Source organism: Aegilops tauschii, chromosome 7 (genome assembly GCF_002575655.3).
Source record: "Aegilops tauschii subsp. strangulata cultivar AL8/78 chromosome 7, Aet v6.0, whole genome shotgun sequence".
NCBI classification, from domain to species: domain Eukaryota; kingdom Viridiplantae; phylum Streptophyta; class Magnoliopsida; order Poales; family Poaceae; genus Aegilops; species Aegilops tauschii.
Genome location: NC_053041.3, coordinates 607,127,543 through 607,155,213, shown reverse-complemented (window position 1 = coordinate 607,155,213; position 27,671 = coordinate 607,127,543). Strand labels below are relative to the sequence as shown.

The 27,671-nt window shown below is 45.5% G+C and overlaps 1 protein-coding gene across 1 annotated transcript; it reads right to left on the bottom strand.

Annotated features, from left to right (window-relative positions):
* Positions 1-27: 27 nt before the first annotated feature.
* Positions 28-22,639, bottom strand: LOC109767427 (alpha carbonic anhydrase 7-like). Its single transcript, XM_073504546.1, has 7 exons — positions 22,533-22,639; positions 21,769-21,850; positions 21,572-21,663; positions 2,209-2,315; positions 1,218-1,417; positions 789-842; positions 28-583 (listed from the first exon to the last, which is right to left on the bottom strand). The coding sequence occupies exons 1-7, from the start codon at positions 22,637-22,639 to the stop codon at positions 497-499; spliced, it is 729 nt and encodes a 242-aa protein (XP_073360647.1). The 3' UTR covers positions 28-496.
* Between the last annotated feature and the right edge of the window lie 5,032 nt (positions 22,640-27,671).

The window sequence follows — 27,671 nt, the reverse complement described above, 5'->3', positions numbered from 1 at the left end:
TCAGAAAAGAATGAGAGAAGACCATGATCTTCCCATTTTCTGCATGTAAGAGGAGCAACGGACCTAATTGAACTACAGCTTGTTGACTGAACATGAGGCAGGTTGTGGGCGATGTTGGCGCCTGCGCTCTCCCAGGTGAGGCTGTGAGGAGGCAACGACGGCAGTGCGCCTGTCGAATGGCGGCCATGGAGCTCCAAATAGGAGGAGAGGGTGGTCTCTGTTCTTGCTCCGTCGGTTGGCAGCCATGGAGCCCCAGTTTAAAGGACGAACGGAGGTTGGATTCTGCCATACTCATCGAGGAAGATAAATGCATGTTCCAATAGGGGTAAACTTTCTATGTTGGACTGGATTATAAGTGTTTCGTTAGAGTTGATCTAACAGGCTATAAGACATCGAAATTGAGAGAAAGAAGTACAAAAGAAGGTATACAATATGCAACTTCATCTCTCTGGCTGCCCAAGTACCAAACCAATCAAAGCCAAGAACCCCATAATAATCAATTTCTATTCTGCTGGATAGGCTGGAACATGCTGATGTCTCTATTGTTGAGCTCCTGACGAGGCCTCGCGTTCTTATCCATTTCCTGCACGGTGGAAGGAAATCAGTCCGAGTTTTCCTTTCTTTTAGCTGACTGAAACTAAAATTACCCCACGGTTGACATCAACTGAATTAAAGGCAGCTTTCATATCACTTTGGAATTTTAGCCATGTTTTAGTCAACTGAATTAAATATAGAGTTTTTTTTTTGAGGAAAAAAAGGACTTGCATTTAAAAACAAAAAGAACTTGCATCATGGACGGCCTCCCGGAGAAGCTCCAGCTGGTGCCGCGACACGGTGCGAACCTGCAGAAACGGCAAGAGAAAGCACAAGTTTCACAAACAATTAATCCCCTCACGTACAATTCACAAACAATTAGAGGTGGAGGCGCCATTGCGTGAAGGACTGGTCATAGTGGAAGTAACAAAGGTACTACTAGTAACATAAGTGTCACATAAGCAAAAATGATGATGTGATAATTAGTTAATGAGTAAAGAGGTAAATAGAGTAACATAATATGTTTACCATCACATAGCGCTTTTCGCTGCGAGATGACTCTTCAAGATAATAAATGAAGACATCTATGTTACCATTCCTATAACACTACCCACCATGAAGATAGTAACATATGCATGTTAGTTTAAATTACTCTCCACATGACTAGTCTAAAAGTATGAAACCACTTTACCGATGGCCGAGATGACCCCTTGGGAGCAGGGTGGGGTGGTGAGGGAGCCCACGTAGCGGTAGTACATGCTAGCCCCGCCTCTCGCGCCCCGGGCGTCCACCACGCCCACCTCCTCCCCCCTCTCTGGCTGCTTGGCGATCATGTCCAGGTATGCCTCCAGCTTGTGCGGAAAGGGGTCATGGGCACCTCGAGCCAAGTGGCATGTTTACCACTAAATCCCTGCATCATGCCATTGTAGCTACTCCGGGCCCCACCGAGCTTACGGTCCCATGGGAGATCAAATTGCCACTGAAGATTCGTATCTTCCTGTGGCAATGGGCCCCTGGTCGCCTGCCTTCGGGCACAGAAGTGCTTAAGCGGAATGGCCCGGGTGATGGGCTATGCCCTTTGTGTGGAATCCCGGAAGACTCCAACCATATTTTCTTTCAGTGTCCGGCAGCAAGGTTCCTCTGGACTTGCTTCTGGAAGGTAGTTGGAGGGGGTATGGTGCCGTGATAATCTCCCGGACATGTTCCGGGAAATCCTTAGTTTCCCTTGTATAAGGCGCCCCTCCCTATGGGTGGCCATGGGTGCCCTTTCTTGGACCCTCTGGAACGTGTGCAATAAACTAGTCATCGAGCACGTGATACCTTGCCGCGTTATTGACGCTGTCTTCAAATTGTGTGGATTCTTACAGCCATGGAGACCACTTAGCAAGCAGCGCGACCAGGACAACATTGACGTCATCTTCATGGGTCTTTGCTCCACTGCAGCCACGATGGCACCGCCGTCTCCACCACCACCCCCGGAGCCAGATTAGCTCTTAGCTTTCTTATTTTGTATTGGGGCTTGTTCCGCTGTGCCCCCAGCTGAATCTTCCTTATCTCCTTGCTGCTACCATTGCTGTTTTCTGCTTTACATTTGAACCTCTATGTTGTCAGATGCTTGGTGGTCATGCTTTATAATATAAAGCGGGGGGGGGGGGGGGACCCTTTTTTTTTTTAAAAAGAAGACGCTCATGACGGTGGCCTTGTTGTGGGTGTTCTGGTGCACCATGTGCAGCTCCATGTCGTACTGGCGGCCGTTGACGTTGTGCTCTGTGGGCGCGTCACTAGTGCATAATCGGGCTCTAGCGCCGGTTCGTAAGGGCCTTTAGTGCCGGTTCCATAACCGGCACTAAAGGGTGGGGACTAAAGGCCCCCCCTTTAGTACCGGTTCGGCACGAACCGGCGCTAAAGTGCCATCACGTGGCACGAGACAGGCCCGGGTGCGGGTAGACCATTAGTACCGGTTGGTAACACCAACCGGTACTAAATGTTTGGGGGGGGGGGGTTTGGTTTTATTTTTTGTTTTTCCTTTAATTTTATGTTTTCAATTTAATTTAGTGATTGTTTTACATTATAATGAGATGTTAAATCATTAGGTGAAAGTACCGCAGATTAGTTTCGACTGGATGCATGTGGATCCTAGCTAGCTAAGTGATCAAGTATATGCCATATATCCATATTGGGCGCAGCTACGGATCAGCCGGATGATTTCTTAGAGAAATCATCCGCCTGCACAGCCGTCTAATCCTTCCCTCGCAGCCATTGGATTCGTACTGAAGAAAACAGAGTATCCACGGAAGCAGCGCCGCACGGCTTCACAAAGCAGGAGCAGCGCCCCCCTCATCAGCGGGGCTGGATGTTCAGCAGCAAAGGCAGCATGGTGATGCGCCATTGGAGCACCAACACCAGCGCGATGGTGCTCCAACACAGCACTGGCGACCCATCGCAGCTCCAGCCATGTGCCACTGCAGCGCCAACACCGGCACGCGGCGCTCCAATGCAGCCCCGGCGGCTCGTCGCAGCTCCGGCCCTACTTCATTGCAGCCGCAACATCGGCAGACGGTGCTTCAGCGCAACCCCGGCGGCCATTGGCGGACCTCCATTGCAGCACTGGTGCCCCCGGCGAAGCTCCATTGCAACACTGGACGGCATCGACGGAGCTTCATAGCAACACCAACGCCCCGACGAAGCTCCTTTGGCAGTGGTGTTGTGATGCAGTGCGTGGCGATGACGAGGACAGCTGAGATGCAGCGCCGACAGCCATGGCGGATGCTGCGATGCAGCGTTGGCGGAGATGTTGCTTCGGTGCAGCGCCGGCGGCCCATAGCGTTGCCGATGGCATGTGTGCGATGCAGCGCGGGGGCATGGCGGAAGCTGCGAGGCGGCCATGGAAAAATCTGCGACACAGCAATGCAATCAGCAGGAAAGAAAATTGTGTGGATGTGGCTTCCGTGTGTGTGGATAAGATGGAGATGGGGAGCGGCGCGTGGGTCCGGCCAAGGACGCGTGTCGATCGCTGGAGACGGCTAGCGCCTCGCTGTTTTAAGCCGGATTAAAACAAACCTTTTCCATCCATATTACTTGATCACTTAATTAGGTGATCAAGGTAATATGGATATGGCATATACTTGAACACTTAGCTAGGATCCATCCAGTTGAAACTAATATGCGGTTTCTTTCATAAATGATATAATAACTCATCATCATCATCATCATATTAATATAAAAACTCTTGCATCATATCATCACCAACAACAGTATACTAGCTAGCTAAAAATCATCATATATAGTCGTCATTACCACTATTTAATCATCATAGTCATTACCGCTATCTAATCACCACCAACACTAGCTTAAATAAGAAACATTCACTTGTACCAGAAGCAAAGATATCATCGAGTTCAACATGGTCATGATATTAAGAGCGTTCGTAACACCACAAAAGCAAATCACTCTTTGAGATTAAGTTCAGGACGAAGAACACGGACATGAGAGGACAAGTACTAAGAGCATGAACTAGCTAATCACTCCTGCTGCTCTCTCTCAGGTAAAATAGCATAGAACATGTATAGCTCTCCTGATTCATCATATTGGAGCATGCAGATGAACCTGTCTCCTAATTATGGGCTGCGCTTCTGCTTGCTGCCCCCTAGTACTTCTCTGTGATCGTTAACAATTTTGCTCCAATCTTTCACTATTAAGCATTCCTCACTTTTAGAAATCCTGAACGCACTCATGTGCAATGTAGGATGTCTTGGCCGTAAGCTAACCATTGACATGCGACCTTTAGTCTCGATCGACTGAGGCACATCTGTCATCGGGAGTCCCTGTTGAAGAACATAGTATAGTAATATACTTAGCAATGAAAGTTTAGCTTGAAAAATAATGTATGCAAAAGATGCACTGAGGACAAATAGTAAAAATCTTACCATCTTTTCTAAATAGATGTGACCGTAGTTCAATACGATCACTATTGGTCGCACGTTTTGAGTACTAAGATTTTCAAATTCAAGAAAATAATTTCTCTTGACAGCATCAAGATCCTCAAGCCATGAAACATAATAACTTATCTCCTCGCAGTTTAGTTCAGCCCCGGGACAGTGGACGGTCCTGTCTACGAAGCGCCGGACATGTTTGCTTGAATGGAAATAAGCTGTCCATAGAAATTAGTTGTCAACTATTTTTGAGTAAACAATATCGAAGACATAAATATGGTTGAGAAACTCACATAATGATAGAACTGGAGGCGTCTGCACATCGACCCAGATGTCTCTATTACCTTCAATATCATCTTCCGGACGAATATCAAAGGTGATAACCATATCAGGCTCAAATGCATAAGCCTTGCATAGTGCTTGCCAAGTTTTGCATTCAAAATAGGTGTATGTGTCTGCATTGTATAATTTGACGTTGAAAGTATAACCATGCTCGGTCTTCAAGTAACTCTCTTTACCTCCATAGTTTCCATAGCACTGAAACCTATCTTATCCAAGACAAAAATTCTTGCATGGCAGGGGATGCGCTAGTAGAATAGTGAAAATTTAAAATTATAAGTTGAAGCAAATGAAGCATATATAAGTCATGCTTAATTACGAAAAAAGACTTGTCGTTGTGACTTACTGTATCCACTTCGAAGGTCTCATCCAGCTTGATGCTGAAGCGCCTATCATCAACAAGGAAATTTCTGTCGCACAGGCCGCGCTGGTCTTCACAGTATTCGCACTTAATGAAATCTTTTTCGTCGTCAGACGACATTTCCTATGTTCATATGCATGGGTGAAACATTAAACACTTACTAGTTCTATTAATTCAACTAAATAAACTAGTTCTTTTAATTTAACTAATTCAACTAAGCATTTACTAAAAATAAACTAGTTCTATTAATTTTCTTACAAAAATAAAGTAGCTAGTTCTATATAGTAATATTTTAATTAGATCATCAAATCTCAGATACCTAAATTTTCTTACTAAAAATAAACTAGTTCTATTAATTCAACTAATTCAACTAAGCATTTACTAAAATATATAAAGTAGCTAGTTCTATATAGTAATATTTTAATTAGATCATCAAATCTCATATACCTAAATTTTCTTAGTAAAAATAAACTAGTTCTATTAATTTTCTTACTAATTCAACTAAGCACTTATTAATTTTCTTACTAATTCAACTAAGCACTTACTAATTCATCTAACATTAATATATCTAATTCATCTTTAAGTAAAAGTATAAAAAACTAACTCATCTAATTAACACTAGTTAATATCTAGCTAATTCATCTAACAATTGACATTAATATTTAACTTTTCTATCTAATTCATCTAACATTCGGCATTAATCTAACATTCTTATCTAGGTAATTCATCTAACTCGATCATCTAATTAACAATTTGACATGCATTAATCTAAAAAACAGAAAACAGAAAATAAGTAAAAAAAAGTGTGCGTGTGCGCGCGCGTGTACGTGTTTGTGTGTGTGTGTGTGTGTGCGCACGAGCGGGGGCGGCGGCGTACGGGCGGTGGGGGCGAGACGGCGGCGTACGGGGCGGCGGCGCGAGACGGCGACGACGGCCGGCGGCATATGGGGCGGCGGCGTGAGACGACGACGACGGGCGGCGGGGGCGATGGCGAGCGGCGGGGGCGGCGAGGGCGTGTGACGCCCGGATAATTAAGCTACAGCAACTTTCTACTAATGATGCCCCGTCACCTCGATTACTGTTGCTAATCTCGCGTTAGTTCGAAACTGATTCAAATTCAAATTCAAAATCAAGCAAACAATAAAAGTTTTTAAATATTAAAACTAAAATATTCGGGGTGAGCCAAATAATGCATAGGTAAGTATGGTGGAGAAACCACACTTTTATAAAAGTGTAAAATACTCTAAAATGTTTTAAACAGTAGCAAAAACAATTAGTTGAATGCCTTTTACAATAAATAAAATATTAAACTGTTTTATTTTGTTGCCCAAACTTATGTGGCAGTAGCCTATTTATTGACACTAAATTAGGGACTACTTTTATAGTTTATAAAACTAAAATAAAACGAAAAACAGAAAAGAAAAATTAAACAAAAGGAAAAATACAAAAGAAAAAAATAACAACAAAACTAATCTACTGGGCCCTGTGGCCCATTAGCCGAAAACACGGCCCACTTAAACCCTTCCCCTTCTCCTGTTCACCCCGGTCGCGCTGGACGCGCGCACCGCGTCCATGGCCGAAGATGGCCACGGGGCGGCCATTCGGTGCCCCCCGGCTCCTTTAGGTCGACGGCACGCGCGCCGGTGTTTAAACGCCGGCGGGACCACCCGTCAGGCCATTAGCCGCTAGCAGCCGTCCTAACACCCACTGACCGGTGGCCCCACCTACTGTAGAGTTTAAATTAATTAAACTAACCATGTTATTAAACTAGGACACTGACAGCCGGACCCCATCCTGTTAACTAACTAATTAAATTAACTAAAGCACTACTAATTAGCTTATTCGCTGACTACTGGGCCCGACTGATCAGTTTGACCAGTCAACCTGCTGACTGGGCTAGTCCCAGTCTATGACAGGTGGGCCCCATGTTGACCTGTTTACCAGGCAACTGGTCAACTTTTGACCTGCTGACTCAGCAGGCTGGCCCCACCTGTCAGCCTGTAATGCCACTGCTGTGTACAGTTCTCTCTGTACACCTAGCATTTAATATTTAATATATTTTCAAATTAAGTAAATTCAAGAAATTCAGAAAATGATTTAAAACTTTGAAAATTAATAGAAAATAAACCATAGCTCAAATGAAAATGTTTTCTACATGAAAGTTGCTCAGAACGACGAGACAAATCCGAATATGCAGCCCGTTCGCCCGCCACACACCCCTAGCATAGCAAACACGCAACTTTCCCCCTCCGGTTCATCTGTCCGAAAACACGAAACACCGGGAATCCTTTCCCGGATGTTTTCCCCCTTCGCCGGTATCACCTACTACCGCGTTAGGTCACCCCTAGCACAACGTATTGCCGCGTCTTGCTTTGTGTTACATTTGATTGCTCCGCTATTTATTGTGTTCCCCTTCCGTTACTTCTTTCCGGTAGGCTCCGAGACCGTTGCCGATACCCCTGTGATCGACTACATCGACGACGACGCCTTCTTCTTGCCAGAGCAACAGGCAAGCCCCCCCTTGATCACCAGATATCGCCTATTCCTTCTCTCTACTGCTTGCATTAGAGTAGTGTAGCATGTTACTGCTTTCGGTTAATCCTATTCTGCTGCATAGCCTGTCATTGTTGCTACAGTTGTTACCCTTACCTGCAATCCTAAATGCTTAGTATAGGATGCTAGTATTCCATCAGTGGCCCTACATTCTTGTCCATCTGCCATGCTATACTATCGGGCCGTGATCACCCGGGAGGTGATCACGGGTATATACATACATACATACATACATACATACATACATACTATACAGGTGGTGACTAAAGTCGGGTCGGCTCGTTGAGTACTCGCATGTGATTCCGATGTGGGGGCTGAAAGGACAGGTTGCTCCATCCAGGTAGTGGTGGGCCTGAGTTCCCGACGGCCCCCGACTGCTACTTTGTGGCGGAGCGACAGGGCAGGTTGAGACCACCTAGGAGAGAGGTGGGCCTGGCCCTGGTCGGCGTTCGCGGTTACTTCAAAATAACACGCTTAACGAGATCTTGGTATTTGATCTGAGTCTGGCCACTGGCCTATACGCACTAACCAACTACGCGGGAACAGTTATGGGCACTCGACGTCGTGGTATCAGCCGAAGCCTTCGTGACGCCAGCGACTGAGCGGCGCACGCCAGATTGGACCGCGTAACGTGACTTCCTTTGTAATGGAGGTTGCTAGGTCTACTTCCGGATGCCCTCGCAACGTGCAGGTGTGCAATGGGCGATGGGCCCAGACCCCTGCGCTATAGGATTTAGACTGGCGTGCTGACGTCTCTGTTGTGCCTAGGTAGGGCTGCGACGTGTTGATCTTCTGAGGCCGGGCATGACCCAGGAAAGCGTGTCTGGCCAAATGGGATCGAGTGTGTTGGGTAATGTGGTGCACCCCTGCAGGGAAGTTTATCTATTCGAATAGTCGTGTCCCTCGGTAAAAGGACGACCCGGAGTTGTACCTTGACCTTATGACAACTAGAACCGGATACTTAATAAAACACTCCCTTCCAAGTGCCAGATATAACCCGGTGATCGCTCTCACACAGGGCGACGAGGGGAGGATCGCCGGGTAGGATTATGCTATGCGATGCTACTTGGTGAACTTACCATCTACTCTATTCTACATGCTGCAAGATGCAGGCTGCCAGAAGCGTAGTCTTCGACAGGATTAGCTATCCCCCTCTTGTTCTATCATTCTGCAGTTCAGTCCACCGGTATTGCCCCTTTACACAGATAGCCATGCATAAGTAGTGTAGATCCTTGCTTGCGAGTACTTTGGATGAGTACTCACGGTTGCTTTTCTCCCCTTTCCTCTCTTCCTGGTTGTCGTAACCAGATGCTGGAGCCCAGGAGCAAGACGCCACCGCGACGACGACTCCTACTACACCGGAGGTGCCTACTACTACGTGCAGGCCGCTGACGACGACCAGGAGTAGTTTAGGAGGATCCCAGGCAGGAGGCCTGCGCCTCTTTCGATCTGTATCCCAGTTTGTGCTAGCCATCTTATGGCAACTTGTTTAACTTATGTCTGTACGCAGATATTGTTGCTTCCGCTGACTCGTCTATGATCGAGTACTTGTATTCGAGCCCTCGAGGCCCCTGGCTTGTATTATGATGCTTGGATGACTTATTTATGTTTTTAGAGTTGTGCTGTGATATCTTCCCATGAGTCCCTGATCTTGATTGTACACATTTGCATGCATGATTAGTGTACAATCGAATCAGGGGCGTCACAAGTTGGTATCAGAGCCGACTGCCTGTAGGAATCCCCCTTTCCAACTCCTTGGCCGAAGTTGAGTCTAGTCATTGCTAAACTTTTACTAACATGGCTGTGTGGCTTACAGGCCCACGTCACCATTGGGTGGTATTAGGATCTTTTATTCCTCGTCTATACTCTGGGACTCTGATCTCTCTCCTATTCGGGTTTAATGAATTTACTAAAATCTAACTTTAGGATCTCGTTACTACTTCCTCCCGGAGAACCCCTCACTCCAGATGATTGCTCCGTGAACCAGAAGAATTCGAAGATACTCTCTGATATTCTCTCGAGACCTTGTGCCTGTCGCTTTTGCAATTCCCTACCACGGAAACATCCCTATGGATAAATACTTACACATGTCGTTCTTACTTTTATTCCCAGTCGATCTTGTTATTGCAAGATACCCCGGGAATACTTTGTGCCTACTGCCTTGCAGTTCTTTGCCACCTGAATACCCCTATGAATAATTTCTCGCACTTATCGAGTATCCGCTCATCCCCAATTGATTCAACTAATTGAAAAAATTCTTCGAAATGCTATTTGAACTGCCGAAAACCCCAAGCAGCCTATTGCTCTTGAAATTCTTGCTTGCTTGCATTATGGTTAATCCCACAAGTCTCGTAATCATATTGGCATCCCTTGTCATTATCATTTTGAGTCCGTTGGTTCAAAATGTTGCGAATGCTCGCAATCCTCAATCAGATCCTAGGATTCATCCTTTCGGCTCAGACGTCATTTTAAACATGAACTGAATCTCGACCAATCAAATTATTGTCGATTTTACCCCTAAGCTTACTCAACTTATCCATCCTTAATCAGAGCGTTTGCTTCTGATACTTTGATTTGGAAATCATAATTCCTTTACATGTGGGCTTTGAATTAGCTAGTTGCTTCTATAATCCAATGCCTTCGCATTGTTTCTTCCTCTGGTTGTGTGCCGATACTCACATCAGCTTCGCTATGGACCGTCGGATCCTTTGTTGAAATATCATCCGACAGTGTCCTTCGTATACAAAAACCTCGAGAAGTTCTTTCCCTGATACATAATGCCTTTGGTAAATTGTATCCTCTCGTTTTGTCACCAATGCTCTACTATCGAGCTTGTGTTATTTACTATTGAAGCTTGTGGTATAAGTTCCCAAGATGCCCCTAAGGGTTGAACCTATGCTGTCCCAGATCCGGGTAAACCCGAGAACTATCATGAGTCATACTCTTCTGGTGTTTTGCTAGATAAAATTTAAACATTACCACTTCTTCGAAAAATGAGAAGTGAATGAAAGGTTATGCATTGGAGAAGTGGGAGTCGACCTTGAACTTTGTGTTCATGCCCATGGACACGATGTAGATCCTATCATGAAAGCTTCTTGTAATAATAACTATTTCCTTGATATAATATGCTTTTGTATCGGTGAATTGATCCTTTGCAATCGTGCTTCCGACCATATGTTCTTCTTTGATCCCATTTCTCGCGCAAGTTTAAGCATTTGTCTTCTGTGGAGCAATACCCCAGTCCAACCTCTACTTTGATCTGTCGTCGAGTATTACCCCCTGGTATCTCGAGATTATCACGGAACTGCATAACTACTTATGAGTTCTTCATCAAGTATTACATTCTCACTGATTCAAATTTTTCATGGGCTCTGAGTTATTAAACACTCAAAGACACCAAAAACTGAATTGAGTCCGCACTGCGATTTAACAACTCTTAGTAATCTTCATTGCTTACGAGTTGTACTCGATCATGTCATTCCCAGCTGATTGACTACATCATCATCGTCAGGCTGACTGCTTGACCATTCTACCTATGTCCTTCATCTCCGGGACACAATTCCAACAGTGCTCTAAGATTACATCGACTTTCAGCATCATTTTGTTCGTCTTGAGAGACAACTCTGAATTCTGAGGTGGCATCTTATCTGTGGTTATAATAACCTTTTGCTTCACCATTCCCCTAGCTTGATGTTGTCGCCGATCGATTACATCTTCTTGAAACCTCTCGACAAATTTGTAGCGATCATTTTCAACAATTTGACTTCTTCCAAGTTGTGCGTCGAATTCATGATGAGAAATACCATCCTTGCCCCCGAGATGATTTGTATTAACATCGAAAAAATTCTTGCATTCACTCTGACACAAAACTTGTTCATGTTTTGTGTTGTACCTATAGTTCCTTTCTATCCAACTTATATTATGATTCTACCTTGGAGTATTACCATCTTTTATGTCAAGAATGTCGTAAGAATTTCACCACCTCTTAAGAATTCTTGGTATAGTGATACTTCTCACCCTCACCATTCTTTCTTGGTACCCGTGTTCTTTCTAACCGGAATACCGACAATTGAACTATGTTGTGTGAATTCAAAACTTCTATCAACCCTATTGCTTCGAAGTGAATGGTCGAGTTTCATTCTAATTCTTTTGTTCATTAAGTCACCATCCTAACATTGATCGTGCAACCCAGCCCATATTTCGGGTGCACCTTTCAACCAATGTTTAATTGTGTATGTTTTTCCTCGAGCATACATCATTATATCATTTGGTATGACAAATGTTATCTCCTTGTTCACATAATTGTGGAAATCCATGTTTTTGGAAATCTCGATGAGTTGTCGCTGAGTCCATCAGCCACCTCCTCATCCTCTCCTTAGTTTATTGATGAACTCTTGTTTTGGTACTCGCTCCCATAGTTCATTTTCCGAGAATCTTACATTGTCATCTTGTCAATTTGTGTTGCACCTTTTCTTCTCAGGCATCCTAAGTCTAAGGTATCCTGACACAAATCGGATCTGAATCTCGGTCAGATATGATGGTTGGGACATATTTCCAAGAGTTATAATATTGGTCTTTATGTGACCCGGTAAGGTGATGTCGTTCCTAACACACCTGGTCGGAGGCCCTATTGTTATAGCTTCCTTTTTAGCAAGGATATCCATTCTTCCATGAGGAAATTGTAAAACTTATTGTACAAGTTGTTCCCGATGGATCCTTCGTGCATCCAAATTCTCAACCTTACTTGATGACCATGTCAATGCTATCTCGAAGCATGTCTGTGGTACTCTGATCATCGATAAGAACATTTTAAGCACCATGCTAAATTTCCTTTACCAATTATTCAAACACCGTTGACTGGGTAATGTCATGAACTTCCTCTGCCATTACCTAAATGGTTTTCTACGTTATATCCTGTCATGGATATCATGCTCTGCTTGTCCTTGGGAAGGATATACCCCTGAAATATGTGTTTAAACACATTTTCCTTTACATTGTTCTGATTAATCTGATAATCACATTTTCCATTCCATTGTCTTGTTTAACCTTTCCTGTGGTATATATGATCTAAGCAGTAATATTCTCCTGCTTATGTAAACACCTCGTCGTACAACCTAGTCAGTAAGACCCTGTTACTATTGTTGATGACATTTCGGTAACCACCGATGGACGAGAACTTTGCCTATTGGTCCGCCTCGTTCAACGAGCAGGAAAATGGTTCTCTTTGTCCCTCGCCCTTGGTACCAAAGTTGTTGCCAACATAAATGGCAGGCTACCCTCTGACATACCTTACTATCGTGACCGTGCAAGATGTCAGCACCCTTTCTACTTTTAACCCACATGGTGGGCCCATAACCCACAGTTCCACAAGATCGAAACCTGACTCTCTTGTACACCCTATTGACAAAGTTATTCCTAGAGCTTGACTTCGTATGTAGTTCGTGGGCCACCTTCCTAGTGATCTATTCTGGTATCAGACACAATACTTATTCCCATTGCTCTGAACCCCTTTCACATTTCATATCAGGCAACGAATGATTTCCTATGCGCTTGAAACTTCTACTTTGCACCTTCTTACTTTGCTCTCGATAATTTCTTAAGTTTCAATTCGAGAGTTACTTTCGCCACCTTCCCTGATGTTATCGACCAGATAGACAACCTTGCAGAGGTCTGTTCTCCCGGACTACCCACCCTTTACTCTTTCATAAGTACGATGGAGTTCCCAAAGAAAGGATGCCGACTTCATCATGATGACTTGAAGCAGAGAAATCAAGACAACAATGTAATGGATCGACCTCTTCGAGAAGAGCAACCAAGACCGGAAGAATCGTCAGAATTTCGTAATCTATTCTTCCCCCTTACTCCCTTCTTAAATCTCGGGACGAGATTTCTTGTAGTGGAGGAGAATTGTGACGCCCGGATAATTAAGCTACAGTAACTTTCTACTAATGATGCCACGTCACCTCGATTACTGTTGCTAATCTCGCGTTAGTTCGAAAATGATTCAAATTCAAATTCAAAATGAAGCAAGCAATAAAAGTTTTCAAATATTAAGACTAAAATGTTCGGGGTGAGCCAAATAATGCATAGGTAAGTATGGTGGAGAAACCACACTTTTATAAAAGTGTAAAATACTCTAAAATGTTTTAAACAGTAGCAAAAACAATTAGTTGAATGCCTTTTACAATAAATAAAATATTAAACTATTTTATTTTGTTGCCCAAACTTATGTGGCAGTAGCCTATTTATTGACACTAAATTAGGGACTACTTTTATAGTTTATAAAACTAAAATAAAACGAAAAACAGAAAAGAAAAATTAAACAAAAGGAAAAATACAAAAGAAAAAAAATAACAACAAAACTAATCTACTGGGCCCTGTGGCCCATTAGCCGAAAACACGGCCCACTTAAACCCTTCCCCTTCTCCTGTTCACCCCCGTCGCGCTGGACGCGCGCACCGCGTCCATGGCCGAAGATGGCCATGGGGCGGCCATTCGGTGCCCCCTGGCTCCTTTAGGTCGACGGCGACCCCTCCCCGAACCCCCTCTGACGAACCCTAGCCCACTCTCCCACCTCCCTCGCGCTGCTCTCTCCTTCCCCGCACGAGCCCGAAGCACTGCCGCCATGGCCTCCGTCGATCTCGCGGCCACCGTCGCCCCCACGCCTTGAGACCACGCCTAGGAGATCCGTCGTCGTCCAGTACGTCCTCTATGAGGACTCATTCGAGCTCTGCGCCTCTCCATCGCCGGATCCGCATCGTCTTCTACCTCCGGCCAACGGAGCTCCGTCGCGTCGATTCGCCGCCCCACGCGCTCCGAGACCTCGTCGAGCCTCCTTGAGCTCCCCGGTGAGCACCACATCCATCCCCATCGCTTTCCCCACTGCCGAGTCCCTCCTAGATGCCCCGACCACCATTGCCGAAAGCTTACTCCGCCGCTCACCTCGCCGTTGCGGCCACAGCTCACGCTGCTCGCGTCTGAGCACATCATCGTGCTCAACGTCTCTGTAGGATGCCGTAGCACCCACCTGATCTTTCCCTCGTGCCCCCCTGCGTCTTCTCCGCCGGTGCCGTTCTCCGGCCGCCGCCTCGGCTCATTGCCGGTGCCGTTCCCGGCCACCTCGGCACCTGCATCTTGCCCCACCGGATGCGCGTGAGCGTCAGCTCACCGTAGGACCTAACCGCGCTCCAAATGGGCCACTGTGGCGGATTTCCGGCGCTGTCCCGCGTCGCCCCGCCGTCGATTTGGTCACCGGCGCGCGCGCCGGCGTTTAAACGCCGACGGGACCACCCATCAGGCCATTAGCCGCTAGCAGCCGTCCCTAACACCCACTGACCGGTGGGCCCACCTACTGTAGAGTTTAAATTAATTAAACTAACCATGTTATTAAACTAGGACACTGACAGCCGGACCCCACTCTGTTAACTAACTAATTAAATTAACTAAAGCACTGCTGATTAGCTTACTCGCTGACTACTGGGCCCGACTGGTCAATTTGACCAGTCAACCTGCTGACTGGGCTAGTCCCAGTCTATGACAGGTGGGCCCCATGTTGGCCTGTTTACCAGGCAACTGGTCAACTGTTGACCTGCTCACTCAGCAGGCTGGCCCCACCTGTCAGCCTGTAATGCCACTGCTGTGTACACCTAGCATTTAATATTTAATATATTTTTGAATTAAGTAAATTCAAGAAATTCAGAAAATGATTTAAAACATTGAAAATTAATAGAAAATAAACTGTAGCTCAGATGAAAATGTTTTCTACATGAAAGTTGCTCAGAACGATGAGACGAATCCGAATACGCAGTCCGTTCGCCCGCCACACACCCCTAGCATAGCAGACACGCAACTTCTCCCCTCCAGTTCATCTGTCCGAAAAAGCGAAACACCGGGAATCCTTTCCCGGATGTTTTCCCCCCTCGCCGGTATCACCTACTACCGCGTTAGGTCATCCCTAGCACAACGTATTGCCGCGTCTTGCTTTGTGTTACATTTGATTGCTCTGTTATTTATTGTGTTCCCCTCTGTTACTTCTTTCCGGTAGGCTCCGAGACCATTGCCGATACCCCTGTGATCGACTACATCGACGACGACACCTTCTTCTTGCCAGAGCAACCAGGCAAGCCCCCCCTTGATCACCAGATATCGCCTATTCCTTCTCTCTACTGCTTGCATTAGAGTAGTGTAGCATGTTACTGCTTTCGGTTAATCCTATTCTGCTGCATAGCCTGTCATTGTTGCTACAGTTGTTACCCTTACCCGCAATCCTAAATGCTTAGTATAGGATGCTAGTATTCCATCAGTGGCCCTACATTCTTGTCCGTCTGCCATGCTATACTATCGGGCCGTGATCACTCGGGAGGTGATCACGGGTATATACATATATACATACATACTATACAGGTGGTGACTAAAGTCGGGTCGGCTCGTTGAGTACCCGCATGTGATTCCGATGTGGTGGCTGAGAGGACAGGTGGCTCTATCCAGGTAGTGGTGGGCCTGAGTTCCCGACGGCCCCCGACTGCTACTTTGTGGCGGAGTGACAGGGCAGGTTGAGACCACCTAGGAGAGAGGTGGGCCTGGCCCTGGTCGGCGTTCACGGTTACTTTAAAATAACAAGCTTAACGAGATCTTGGTATTTGATCTGAGTCTGGCCACTGGCCTATACGCACTAACCAACTACGCGGGAATAGTTATGGGCACTCGACGTCGTGGTAGCAGCCGAAGCCTTCGTGGCGTCAGCGACTGAGCGGCGCGCCAGATTGGACCGCGTACGTGACTTCCTTTGTAATGGAGGTTGCTAGGTCTGCTTCCGGCCGCCCTCGCAACATGCATGTGTGAAATGGGCGATGGGCCCAGACCCCTGCGCCATAGGATTTAGACCGGCGTGCTGACCTCTCTGTTGTGCCAAGGTAGGGCTGCGACGTGTTGATCTTCTGAGGCCGGGCATGACCCAGAAAAGTGTTTCTAGCCAAATGGGATCGAGCGTGTTGGGTAATGTGGTGCACCCCTGCAGGGAAGTTTATCTATTCGAATAGCCGTGTCCCTCGGTAAAAGGACGACCCGGAGTTGTGCCTTGACCTTATGACAACTAGAACCGGATACTTAATAAAACACACCCTTCCAAGTGCCAGATATAACCCGGTGATCGCTCTCACACAGGGCGACGAGGGGAGGTCGCCGGGTAGGATTATGCTATGCGATGCTACTTGGTGAACTTACCATCTACTCTCTTCTACATGCTGCAAGATGGAGGCTGCCAGAAGCGTAGTCTTCGACAAAATTAGCTATCCCCCTCTTATTCTGGCATTCTGCAGTTCAGTCCACCGATATTGCCCCTTTACACAGATACCCATGCATAAGTAGTGTAGATCTTTGCTTGCGAGTACTTTGGATGAGTACTCACGGTTGCTTTTCTCCACTTTTCCCCTTTTCCTCTCTTCCCCCTCTTGTTCTATCATTCTGCAGTTCAGTCCACCGGCATTGCCCCTTTACACAGATAGCCATGCATAACTAGTGTAGATCCTTGCTTGCGAGTACTTTGGATGAGTACTCACGGTTGCTTTTCTCCCCTTTCCTCTCTTCCTGGTTGTCGTAACCAGATGCTGGAGCCCAGGAGCAAGACGCCACCGTCGATGATGACTCCTACTACACCGGAGGTGCCTACTACTACGTGCAGGCTGCTGACGACGACCAGGAGTAGTTTAGGAGGATCCCAGGCAGGAGGCCTGCGCCTCTTTCGATCTGTATCCCAGTTTGTGCTAGCCATCTTATGGCAACTTGTTTAACTTATGTCTGTACTCAGATATTGTTGCTTTCGCTGACTCGTCTACGATCGAGCACTTGTATTCGAGCCCTCGAGGCCCCTGGCTTGTATTATGATGCTTGTATGACTTATTTATATTTTTAGAGTTGTGTGTGATATATTCCCGTCAGTCCCTGATCTTGATCGTACACATTTGCGTGCATGATTAGTGTACGATCAAATCGGGGGCGTCACAAGGCAAGACAGCGATGGGCAACGGCGTAGGACGGGAGCGGCGGCAATGTCGCGAAGAGGTTGGAGATGGGGAGATGAAACTAAATTTTTCGTAAGTCCTATATATATGGGAAGGGCCTCTAGTACCGGTTGGGCAAGCGGCAGGAAGCGGCCACCTTAAGTACGGATTGGTGGCTCCAACCGGTACTAAAGTCCACCCTTAAATACCGGTTAAAGCCACGAACCGGAAATAAAGGGCGCGCTGTGATGTAAAAAAGTAAATGACTGAAAAATAGCAAATGACTGAAAAATAGCAAATGATGTCAGAAAGTGTTGAAAATTGATGACGTCGCTTTGAATGGTGCATACGGAACGCAAAAAATTCTGGAGTTCAAATAAGTTTAGAAAAATGAAGTGCCCGTGTAACAGATGAGTTCTCGTCTGAAACCTTAATACTCCGAAAGAGATTGTCCAGTTTGTACACAAAGTGCATCTAGTTTTCGCCGTAACCCTCTCTACTTTTTTGCACATGCTATGTGGGTGAAATGATGATACCATGCCAAGTTTCAACATTTTCAGAGTTCATTTTGTAGTGATTTTCAATTTCACGGTCATTTAGCTCTCTAAACAAATCTGTAAATGACTGAAAAATAGCAAATGATGTCAGGAAGTGTTGAAAATTGATGACGTCGCTTTGAATGGTGCATACGGAACGCAAAAAAGTCTGGAGTTCAAATAATTTTAGAAAATTGAAGTGCCCGTGTAACAGATGAGTTCTCGTCCGAAACCCTGATACTCTGAAAGAGATTGTCTAGTTTGTACAGAAAGTGCATCCAGTTTTTGCCGTAACCCTCTCTACTTTTTTGCACATGCTATGTGGGTGAAATGATGATAGCATGCCAAGTTTCAACATTTTCAGAGTTCATTTTGTAGTGATTTTCAATTTCACGGTCATTTAGCTCTCTAAACAAATCGATAAATGACTGAAAAACAGCAAATGATGTCAGGAAGTGTTGAAAATTGATGACATCGCTTTGAATGGTGCATACGGAACGCAAAAAAGTCTGAAGTTCAAATAAATTTAGAAAAATGAAGTGCCCGTGTAACAGATGAGTTCTTGTTCGAAACCCTGATACTCCGAAAGAGATTGTCCAGTTTGTACACGAAGTGCATCCAGTTTTTTTCGTAACCCTCTCTACTTTTTTGCACATGCTATGTGGGTGAAATGATGATACCATGCCAAGTTTCAACATTTTCAGAGTTCATTTTGTAGTGAATTTTAATTTCACGGTCATTTAGCTCTCTAAACAAATCAGTAAATGACTGAAAAATAGCAAATGATGTCAAAAAGTGTTGAAAATTGATGACATCACTTTGAATGGTGCATACGAAAGGCAAAAAAAGTCTGGAGTTCAAATAAGTTTAGAAAAATGAAGTGCCCGTGTAACAGATGAGTTCTCGTCCGAAACCCTTATACTCCAAAAGAGATTGTCCAGTTTGTACAGAAAGTGCATCCAGTTTTTGCCGTAACCCTCTCTACTTTTTTGCACATGGTATGTGGGTGAAATGATGATACCATGCCAATTTTCAACATTTTCAGACTTCATTTTGTAGTGATTTTCAATTTCATGGTCATTTAGCTCTCTAAACAAATCGGTAAATGACTGAAAAATAGCAAATGATGTCAGAAAGTGTTGAAAATTGATGACGTCGCTTTGAATGGTGCATACGGAACGCAAAAAAAGTCTGAGATTCATATAAGTTTAGAAAAATGAAGTGCCCGTGTAACAGATGAGTTCTCGTTTGAAACCTTAATACTCCGAAAAAGATTGTCCAGTTTGTACACAAAGTGCATCTAGTTTTTGCCGTAACCCTCTCTACTTTTTTGCACATGCTATGTGGGTGAAATGATGATACCATGCCAAGTTTCAACATTTTCAGACTTCATTTTGTAGTGATTTTCAATTTCACGGTCATTTAGCTCTCTAAACAAATCGGTAAATGACTGAAAAATAGCAAATGATGTCAGGAAGTGTTGAAAATTGATGACGTCGCTTTGAATGGTGCATACAGAACGCAAAAAAGTTTGGTGTTCAAATAATTTTAGAAAATTGAAGTGCCCGTGTAACAGATGAGTTCTCGTCCAAAACCCTGATATTCTGAAAGAGATTGTCTAGTTTGTACAGAAAGTGCATCCAGTTTTTGCCGTAACCCTCTCTACTTTTTTGCACATGCTATGTGGGTGAAATGATGATACCATGCCAAGTTTCAACATTTTCAGAGTTCATTTTGTAGTGATTTTCAATTTCACGGTCATTTAGCTCTCTAAACAAATCGGTAAATGACTGAAAATAGCAAATGATGTCAGGAAGTGTTGAAAATTGATGACGCTTTGAATGGTGCATACGGAACGCAAAAAGTCTGAAGTTCAAATAAATTTAGAAAAATGAAGTGCCCGTGTAACAGATGAGTTCTTGTCCGAAACCCTGGTACTCCGAAAGAGATTGTCCAGTTTGTACATGAAGTGCATCCAGTTTTGTCCGTAACCCTCTCTACTTTTTTGCACATGCTATGTGCGTGAAATGATGATACCATGCCAAGTTTCAACATTTTCAGAGTTCATTTTGTAGTGATTTTCAATTTCATGGTCATTTAGCTCTCTAAACAAATCAGTAAATGACTGAAAAATAGCAAATGATGTCAAAATGTGTTGAAAATTGATGACATCACTTTGAATGGTGCATACGAAACGCAAAAAAAGTCTGGAGTTCAAATAAGTTTAGAAAAATGAAGTGCCCGTGTAACAGATGAGTTCTCGTCCGAAACCTTTATACTCCAAAAGAGATTGTCCAGTTTGTACAGAAAGTGCATCCAGTTTTTGCCGTAACCCTCTCTACTTTTTTGCACATACTATGTGGGTGAAATGATGATACCATGCCAAGTTTCAACATTTTCAGACTTCATTTTGTAGTGATTTTCAATTTCACGGTCATTTAGCTCTCTAAACAAATCGGTAAATGACTGAAAAATAGCAAATGATGTCAGAAAGTGTTGAAAATTGATGACGTCGCTTTGAATGGTGCATACGGAACGCAAAAAAAGTCTGAAGTTCAAATAAGTTTAGAAAAATGAAGTGCCCGTGTAACAGATGAGTTCTCGTTCGAAACCCTGATACTCCGAAAGAGATTGTCCAGTTTGTACACGAAGTGCATCCAGTTTTTGCCATAACCCTCTCTACTTTTTTGCACATGCTATGTGGGTGAAATGATGATACCATGCCTTTGTTTTTAACAGATGCGTTTTCGGTCGAAACCCTAATACTTCGAAACAGATTGTGTAAACATGTAAAAATATACATAAAATATACATTGACCTAAATGCTATGTGTAAACATGTAAAAATATACCCTCTGTAAAGAAACTATAAGAGCATTTAGATCATGATCTTATATTTTTTATAGATAAATACATCAAAAATACTTTGATCATCAATGATCTTTTTGTGTAAATTCTGAATTGTCAATATGAGTCCTCAACAGTTTGTAAACCGGTGAAGACTCATATTGCGGCGACAAATTCTGCACATAGAGTTCAATGAAGGCCAAGTGCTTGTGATAGTTTGAGAAGTAACATATTTAAGGTGGTAAAAACCTTGTTAGGAGAGCGAGGTGGGACTAAAAAACAGCCTGGCACAACCTCTTCAGTACCGGTTCGTAGCATGAACCGACACTAAAGGGGGACTGTGGGGCCACAGCCTCTTTAGTACCGGTTCATGGGATGAACCGGTACTATAGATCTCCGCTCGCCTAGCCATTTGAACCGGCACTAGTGCCGGTTCTGTTACAAATCAGGACTAATGTGCTTCACATTTGACCCTTTTTCTACTAGTGCGTGCCAGGGCAGCTGTCGGAGGTGGTACGCTGTGCCGTCGATCGACACGCTGCCGGCGTCGCCCTCAAACCGCACCTGCATTTGCATGTTGGCAAGATCGCGCACGCCGGAAATCAGTTGAGCAGCCATTGTCCATTACTACTTTGATTAGAAACGCTTTGATCCGATCCAGTTCCCTACCATGATGGCGTGGCCGCGGTTGACGATGGAGACGTTGACGGGGGCGTAGGAGTGGTTGAGGAGCTGAACTCCCCGTCGCGCTCTGCAATCAAGACATCATACAACGGACATGAATCATCAAAACATGTACGCATGGGTTCATCGGAAGGGAAGGGAATGGGGGTTATGTTATGTTAATGGATGGATCGATCGGCGGAGGGGGACGGAGTGTACCGGTCTCCTGCTAGCCTCTGGCTGCAAGGACGGCCAAGATGAGGATGGAGGCGGAGAAGAAGAGGAGCACCGCGGAGGCTAAGACAGCGAGGTGGACGCATCTTGTTTCCTCCTGTTATTTGCCTCTTTGGTGGGTGTGTGTGTGTGGAATCGCCTGCTCTTTGGTGTTGAGCCAGGGACAGGTGCGGCATATATATAATGCGAGGAAAATGGCACGGGTCAGCCATGGCCGGCCTGCGGCCGCGCTAGGTAATCGGAAGCTAACCTTCTGCGACGTACGTACACACATCCAAATTCACAGCTAGCCAAGATGTGTTCGGTTGTGCTCCTATCTAAAGACTCTGAACAAAATCCACAGGTTTGTTGAATATATAAACAATTTTCTGATTAATTTAACCAATAAATAAATCACGAGCATGGCAATGACAGTATTAAACATATACTTATATTTGATCACGTAAACACGTACAAGACACAAAGCAGAAAGATTTACAAAACTAAACTAATACGGCAACACCGAAATAAATAGGAGCAGGATAAACGTGTTATACCCTCGAGTAGGCCAAAACGAAGCCGCGACAGCGATATCCTCAGCGGCCTTCTTTTCAGCAATGGCCTTCTCGACAGCGAGTCGGTCGGCTTCTGTGGTGGTGGACATGGTGATGACAAATATGACACGGGCGCAGACGATGTATAGTGGACGTGGACGTACGGCGACGAGCAGTCACGTAGGAGAAGCTCCCAAAAACCTAGTCGACCTCTGTCGGTGTCAAAACCGGCGGATCTCGGGCAGGGGGTCTCGAACTGTGCGTCTAGGATCGATGGTAACAGGAGACAGAGGACACGATGTTTACCCAGGTTCGGGCCCTCTCTATGGAGGTAATACCCTACTTCCTGCTTGATTGATCTTGATGAATATGAGTGTTACAAGAGTTGATCTACCACGAGATCGTAATGGCTAAACCCTAGAAGTCTAGCCTATGTGTATATGGTAACGAATGTCCCATCCGGACTATGCTCTCCAGTTTATATAGATACTGGAGAGATCTAGGGTTACATGTAGTCGGTTACATAAGAAGGAATCTTCATAGTTGGTCGCCAAGCTTGCCCTCCACGCCAAGTAGAGTCCAATCCGGACACGGTGCAGTCTTCGGCCTTCATGTCTTCACAGCCCATCAGTCCGGCCCATGGATAACAGGCCGGACGCCCGAGGACCCCTTAGTCCAGGACTCCCTCAGTAGCCACTGAACCTGGCTTCAATGACGAGGAGTCCGGCGCGCAGATTGTCTTCGTCATTGCAAGGCGGGTTCCCTCCCTCCGAACTCCGGAATAGTCTTCGGATGTAGTAGATATATTCGGACCTGTGTATATATAATTGCAGAAAATACAATATTCCACGAGTCTGATTTGTTGATAACTGTTTACGGCATCGCATCACGCCTACCCGGTTACTATTTGCAACCGTTGGCTGGCACGTCGCCCCACGTCACGGGATGCGGTTTTACTGGCACGTCTTGCCAAGGCAGAGATCGTGTTCCCTTATTCACGGGATTCTCATTAATGAAGGCGTGGGCAACCCAACCGTCCTCTGGGTACAACTCTCTGGAGATTGGTAAGTTTCGAGACCCAGGTGGATACGCTTAGTATCTGGGGTCTTTATATAGGGTCCCAGACTCGTCTTCTTCCTTTGCACTTGCTTCTTCCTCAACCCTAGCCACCCCAAGTTCCAACCCTCGGGTTCCCATCGCCACCATCCCTAATCATGTACGGATCCAGCCGTCAAGGCCGGTGGGTGGTGTCGGTGTCATAACCGGCGGATCTCGGGTAGGGGGTCCCGAACTGTGCGTCTAAGGCGGATGGTAACAGGAGGCGGGGGACACAATGTTTACCCAGGTTCGGGCCCTCTCGATGGAGGTAATACCCTACTTCCTGCTTGATTGATCTTGATGATATGAGTATTACAAGAGTTGATCTACCACGAGATCGTAGAGGCTAAACCCTAGAAGCTAGCCTATGATTATGATTTGTGTATATCCGTATCGACTAGCCTGGCCTCGGTTTATATAATGCACCAGAGGCCTAGGATAACAAGAGTCCTAGCCGAATGCGCCGGTGGGGAGGAGTCCTTGTCTTGGTCACCAAGTCTTGTAGAATCTTCCTTGTATGCGGCAGCTGTCCGAACTGGCCCATGAGTATACAGCCGTGGGGGTCCTCGGCCCAATCCAACTGATCGGGAGACGACGTGATGAGTACCCCCTAGTCCAGGACACCGTCAGTAGCCCCCTTAACCGGTCTTCAAGTTGGGGCGCTCCTCGATTCTTCCGAACTGTTCTTCATCTTCGGTTGTCGGTCTTGAAAACTGGTTGAACAAATCTTCTCATCTTCGATCTTGAGGGTCGCCGAAGTGCATCCGACGAGTTTACACGTCGGGTATCCGAGGAGCCCCTTTAAGTTTCCGTACTTTATCAATGCCTTGTTATTTTTATGCCACACCTCGGTTTTGAAGTTGTTCCCGGGCGGCAGTGTCCTCTTGCATCCAAGCCCCAACGCCGGACTGTATTCGAGGTATCTTTTGCAGCCGGGTACCAATGCCGGGCTGTATCCGAGCTCCAACGTCGGACTACATCCAAGCTCCAACGCCGGACCGTATCCAAGCTCCAATGCCGGACTATGGTGGAGCTTCAACGCCGGACTGTATCCGAGGTGTCATAGATCACCTTGGTTCTAAAAAGTTTAGCCGAGCTCAATGCCGGAAATGCCCTCTATGGAGCCAGCCACTGGCGCCTGAGCTTTATGCCAGACTGCTTCCGAGGTGGTGCACCACCAGACAGCGGGCTGATTTTTTGTGAATATTTTTGATTGGTGCAATTTATTCTCTGCCGAGATATATAGCCAGTATATGTATATCCGGTAGCCCTCAAGGTGTGTGTTGGTCTAAAATTTGAGATGCACCTGAAGGAAAATATGAAACTGCTGACCCTAGTAGCCCCTGAGACTCAGGTCGATTTGCGAAATCGGCGTGAGGATCAACTCCTAGCTCGGCAGCATACATAGGAATAGAAACGTAGTGTAATATATTAGAAATAATAATGATCAGCAGACGGGCCCCTGAGAGAGGGTCGTGAGAAGTCGCCGTGATATATTAGCTTGATGCCAGATAGGTCCAAATGGTACTTATTGTTGTCCGAAGACGCGCTTTCCCATAGTTCGATCAAGCCGAACACTGAGCCCTTTGAATTTTCTACATTGAATAGGCAATGCAGTAGCCCCTGAGACACTGGTCGGGTGGCAACACCAGATCAGGGGATCAATGTGCCCCTTTAATATTTGTAAATAATGAGCGCAAAGCCCAGTAGCCCCCGAGCCTTAATGTGGGCACGGGTGGCCGAATTAAGCATAGATATCTAGAGTAAAATCACAGATTATGTGTAATGATTCTATGTATCCAAGTACTTTACATCATTATTTTGACTCCATTGCGACCGTTTATCAGTTGAAAGTGGCCCATCGTCAGCTTCTACCCATTTGTAGATACTACGCAGGGTGTTTCCGCAATAACAAGAGAACCCTTAGCTGACGTCTCGGTGCCCGAAGGCGGTTGTGTTAGCGGAAACGAGGCAATCAGATATGCGGGCCTTATAACATTCGCTTAGTCATAGGAGCTTTAAACTATAGAAGCTAGCTATGAGCCCCCGGTTAGTGTTCGGCGACATCCGAGGTCAAGCCGTAAACACTTCGGCCAATGTTACGAACGGCCCATCATTTAACATAGTCATCGGATCGTTGACCAGTTTACACTTATTGTGATAGGCAGTTTTTGGCTTTCTCCACTGAGGTGCTTAACCATGCGAGCTGGAAGCACAATCGCAGTGGTTCTCCCTTTGCACACCTAGCCATACAAAGCGGAACGTAGGAGGCAAGCACAGGAGCTGGGCAACCCAACTATTGACCAAAGACACAATTCGAAACCAATGCATATATAGTAGTGTCCGAGAATGTTTTTGCCGAATCTCTAAAGGTGTCCGGCGTTGCACTGCGAGAATTATGCTGGAAACACACAAATAGTTTAAAAGTGCCATAAGCTTGGAAAACCAGAAAAAAAAACTTCAGTAAAAACTGGACGTTCGAACTACAACAAGTGTTCGGTGCCAAATCGAAAATTGGTCTTAGAAAAAAAGGTGCTTCTGTCGTGCTTTAACATGACACATCCTATCTCAAGACTTCAAGCGGGTCAGCCTACGGCTTCAACCTCCTATCTTGAAGGCGGAGTACTTCTCGTTAGGCCAGTTTAGTAAACTGATCTCTAGCGGTTTTGAAAGAGAAATTAGGCTCCCCGGCTAGTGACCACACACTCGTGTCGAAAAAGGGAGTGGTAAATAATAATAAAAAACTTTGCAACGACTAAGAAGAAGAACACTTATTATAAAACGGCTCATTTAAGAGCCCCCAAGTGACTTGGGTAAAATAATTTTATGTATAATGATTGTATGTACCGAAGTACTAATATCATATCTTTGTTCACCCGAACTTTAAACGCGTCTTAACCGACCGTCGGCTTCTCCCTCTTTGGTCAAGGACCGAAAAGTGTTATGTACTCCACCTGTTGAAAATATGGACGGTGTTTCCGATAACCAGGCAATTAGGCCATAAGGCTGTAACAGACAAAGCGTGCTCAGGGAACTTATGCTATATTACTGACAAAGTGTAAGAAGCATCTTCGAAGAAAATAGTACCCCCACCGATACCTTTCTTCGATTGCTCATTGTTCATATGAGACTTGTGCAATAGATTTTTTATACTCATGAGTTCCGTTGTGTGCCGACCATAATTGAAAACAATAAGAGTGCTAGCTTTCGGCTTCACCCAGTCTGAGGTCCGAGCTCGGATGATCCGACCGTGACAATCGCAGAGGTGCTCCCTTTACTCCCTAGCCGAACAATCGGGAACGTAGGGGTAAACACAGGAGCGAGGCAACCCAGCTTGCAAATCGCTTAAGTCAATATGGTGCATATTGTGGCGTAATACACGAACAAGGAACGAAGCCGTTCAAGTATAATCATATGCAAGAGGAAAGGCTTCATGAAGGAAGCCCCCAAGTGAACTGGGTATTTGAATTTGTGTGTCACAAACAAGGTTATGACAAGGAATTTTTTTCACAAACAACTTTTTGCCAAAAAGGTATAATGCTAGGTCAAACCGAACACAAGTTAAAAATTTAAAACTTTGAGCATGAAGGCATCTTAGCTGGTTAATGTGTTCGGCATTGATGACGCGGTCCGAGATTGATGCGGGACAAGGTTCCATCCCCCAAGCCGGTCCCGAGGTGGCAGAGCGAAGAGCTCGGCACTCCGAAGTGGTGACATAGCACGGCCAATGCAGGCCGGCAGAGTGACGCCGAAGTCCCCGGCGTGGGGTATGTCAGTACACCGAGTTGACGATACTGCCCGACCCGGATCATTTTCCTGTGCACAAAAATAGTGCAAACCGGAGATAATAGTAATAATAATAATTAAAAAAATCGTTGCATAATAAATAATTTATGCAAAGTGAGTAATAAAAGAAAATATGGCCTGCGCGCCGAAGTGAACGTCGATGCAGGGCGTCGGCGTGATGCGGTGAAGGCGTGGCAAAGCCTGAATTCATAGGTCGGTCCGAGTTTCGGATGCGGCGTGCGCCGGACTATGTACGGA

Coding starts and splice junctions, on each gene's coding strand:
- LOC109767427 (XM_073504546.1), bottom strand. CDS start 22,639: ATGTCCACCACCACAGAAGCCGACCGACTCGCTGTCGAGAAGGCCATT. Junction 21,851..22,532: donor TCGTTTTGGCCTACTCGAGG/GTATAACACGTT, acceptor TCTTGATTGCAG/AGCGCGACGGGGAGTTCAGC. Junction 2,316..21,571: donor CACGCACTAGTAGAAAAAGG/GTCAAATGTGAA, acceptor ATTATGCACTAG/TGACGCGCCCACAGAGCACA.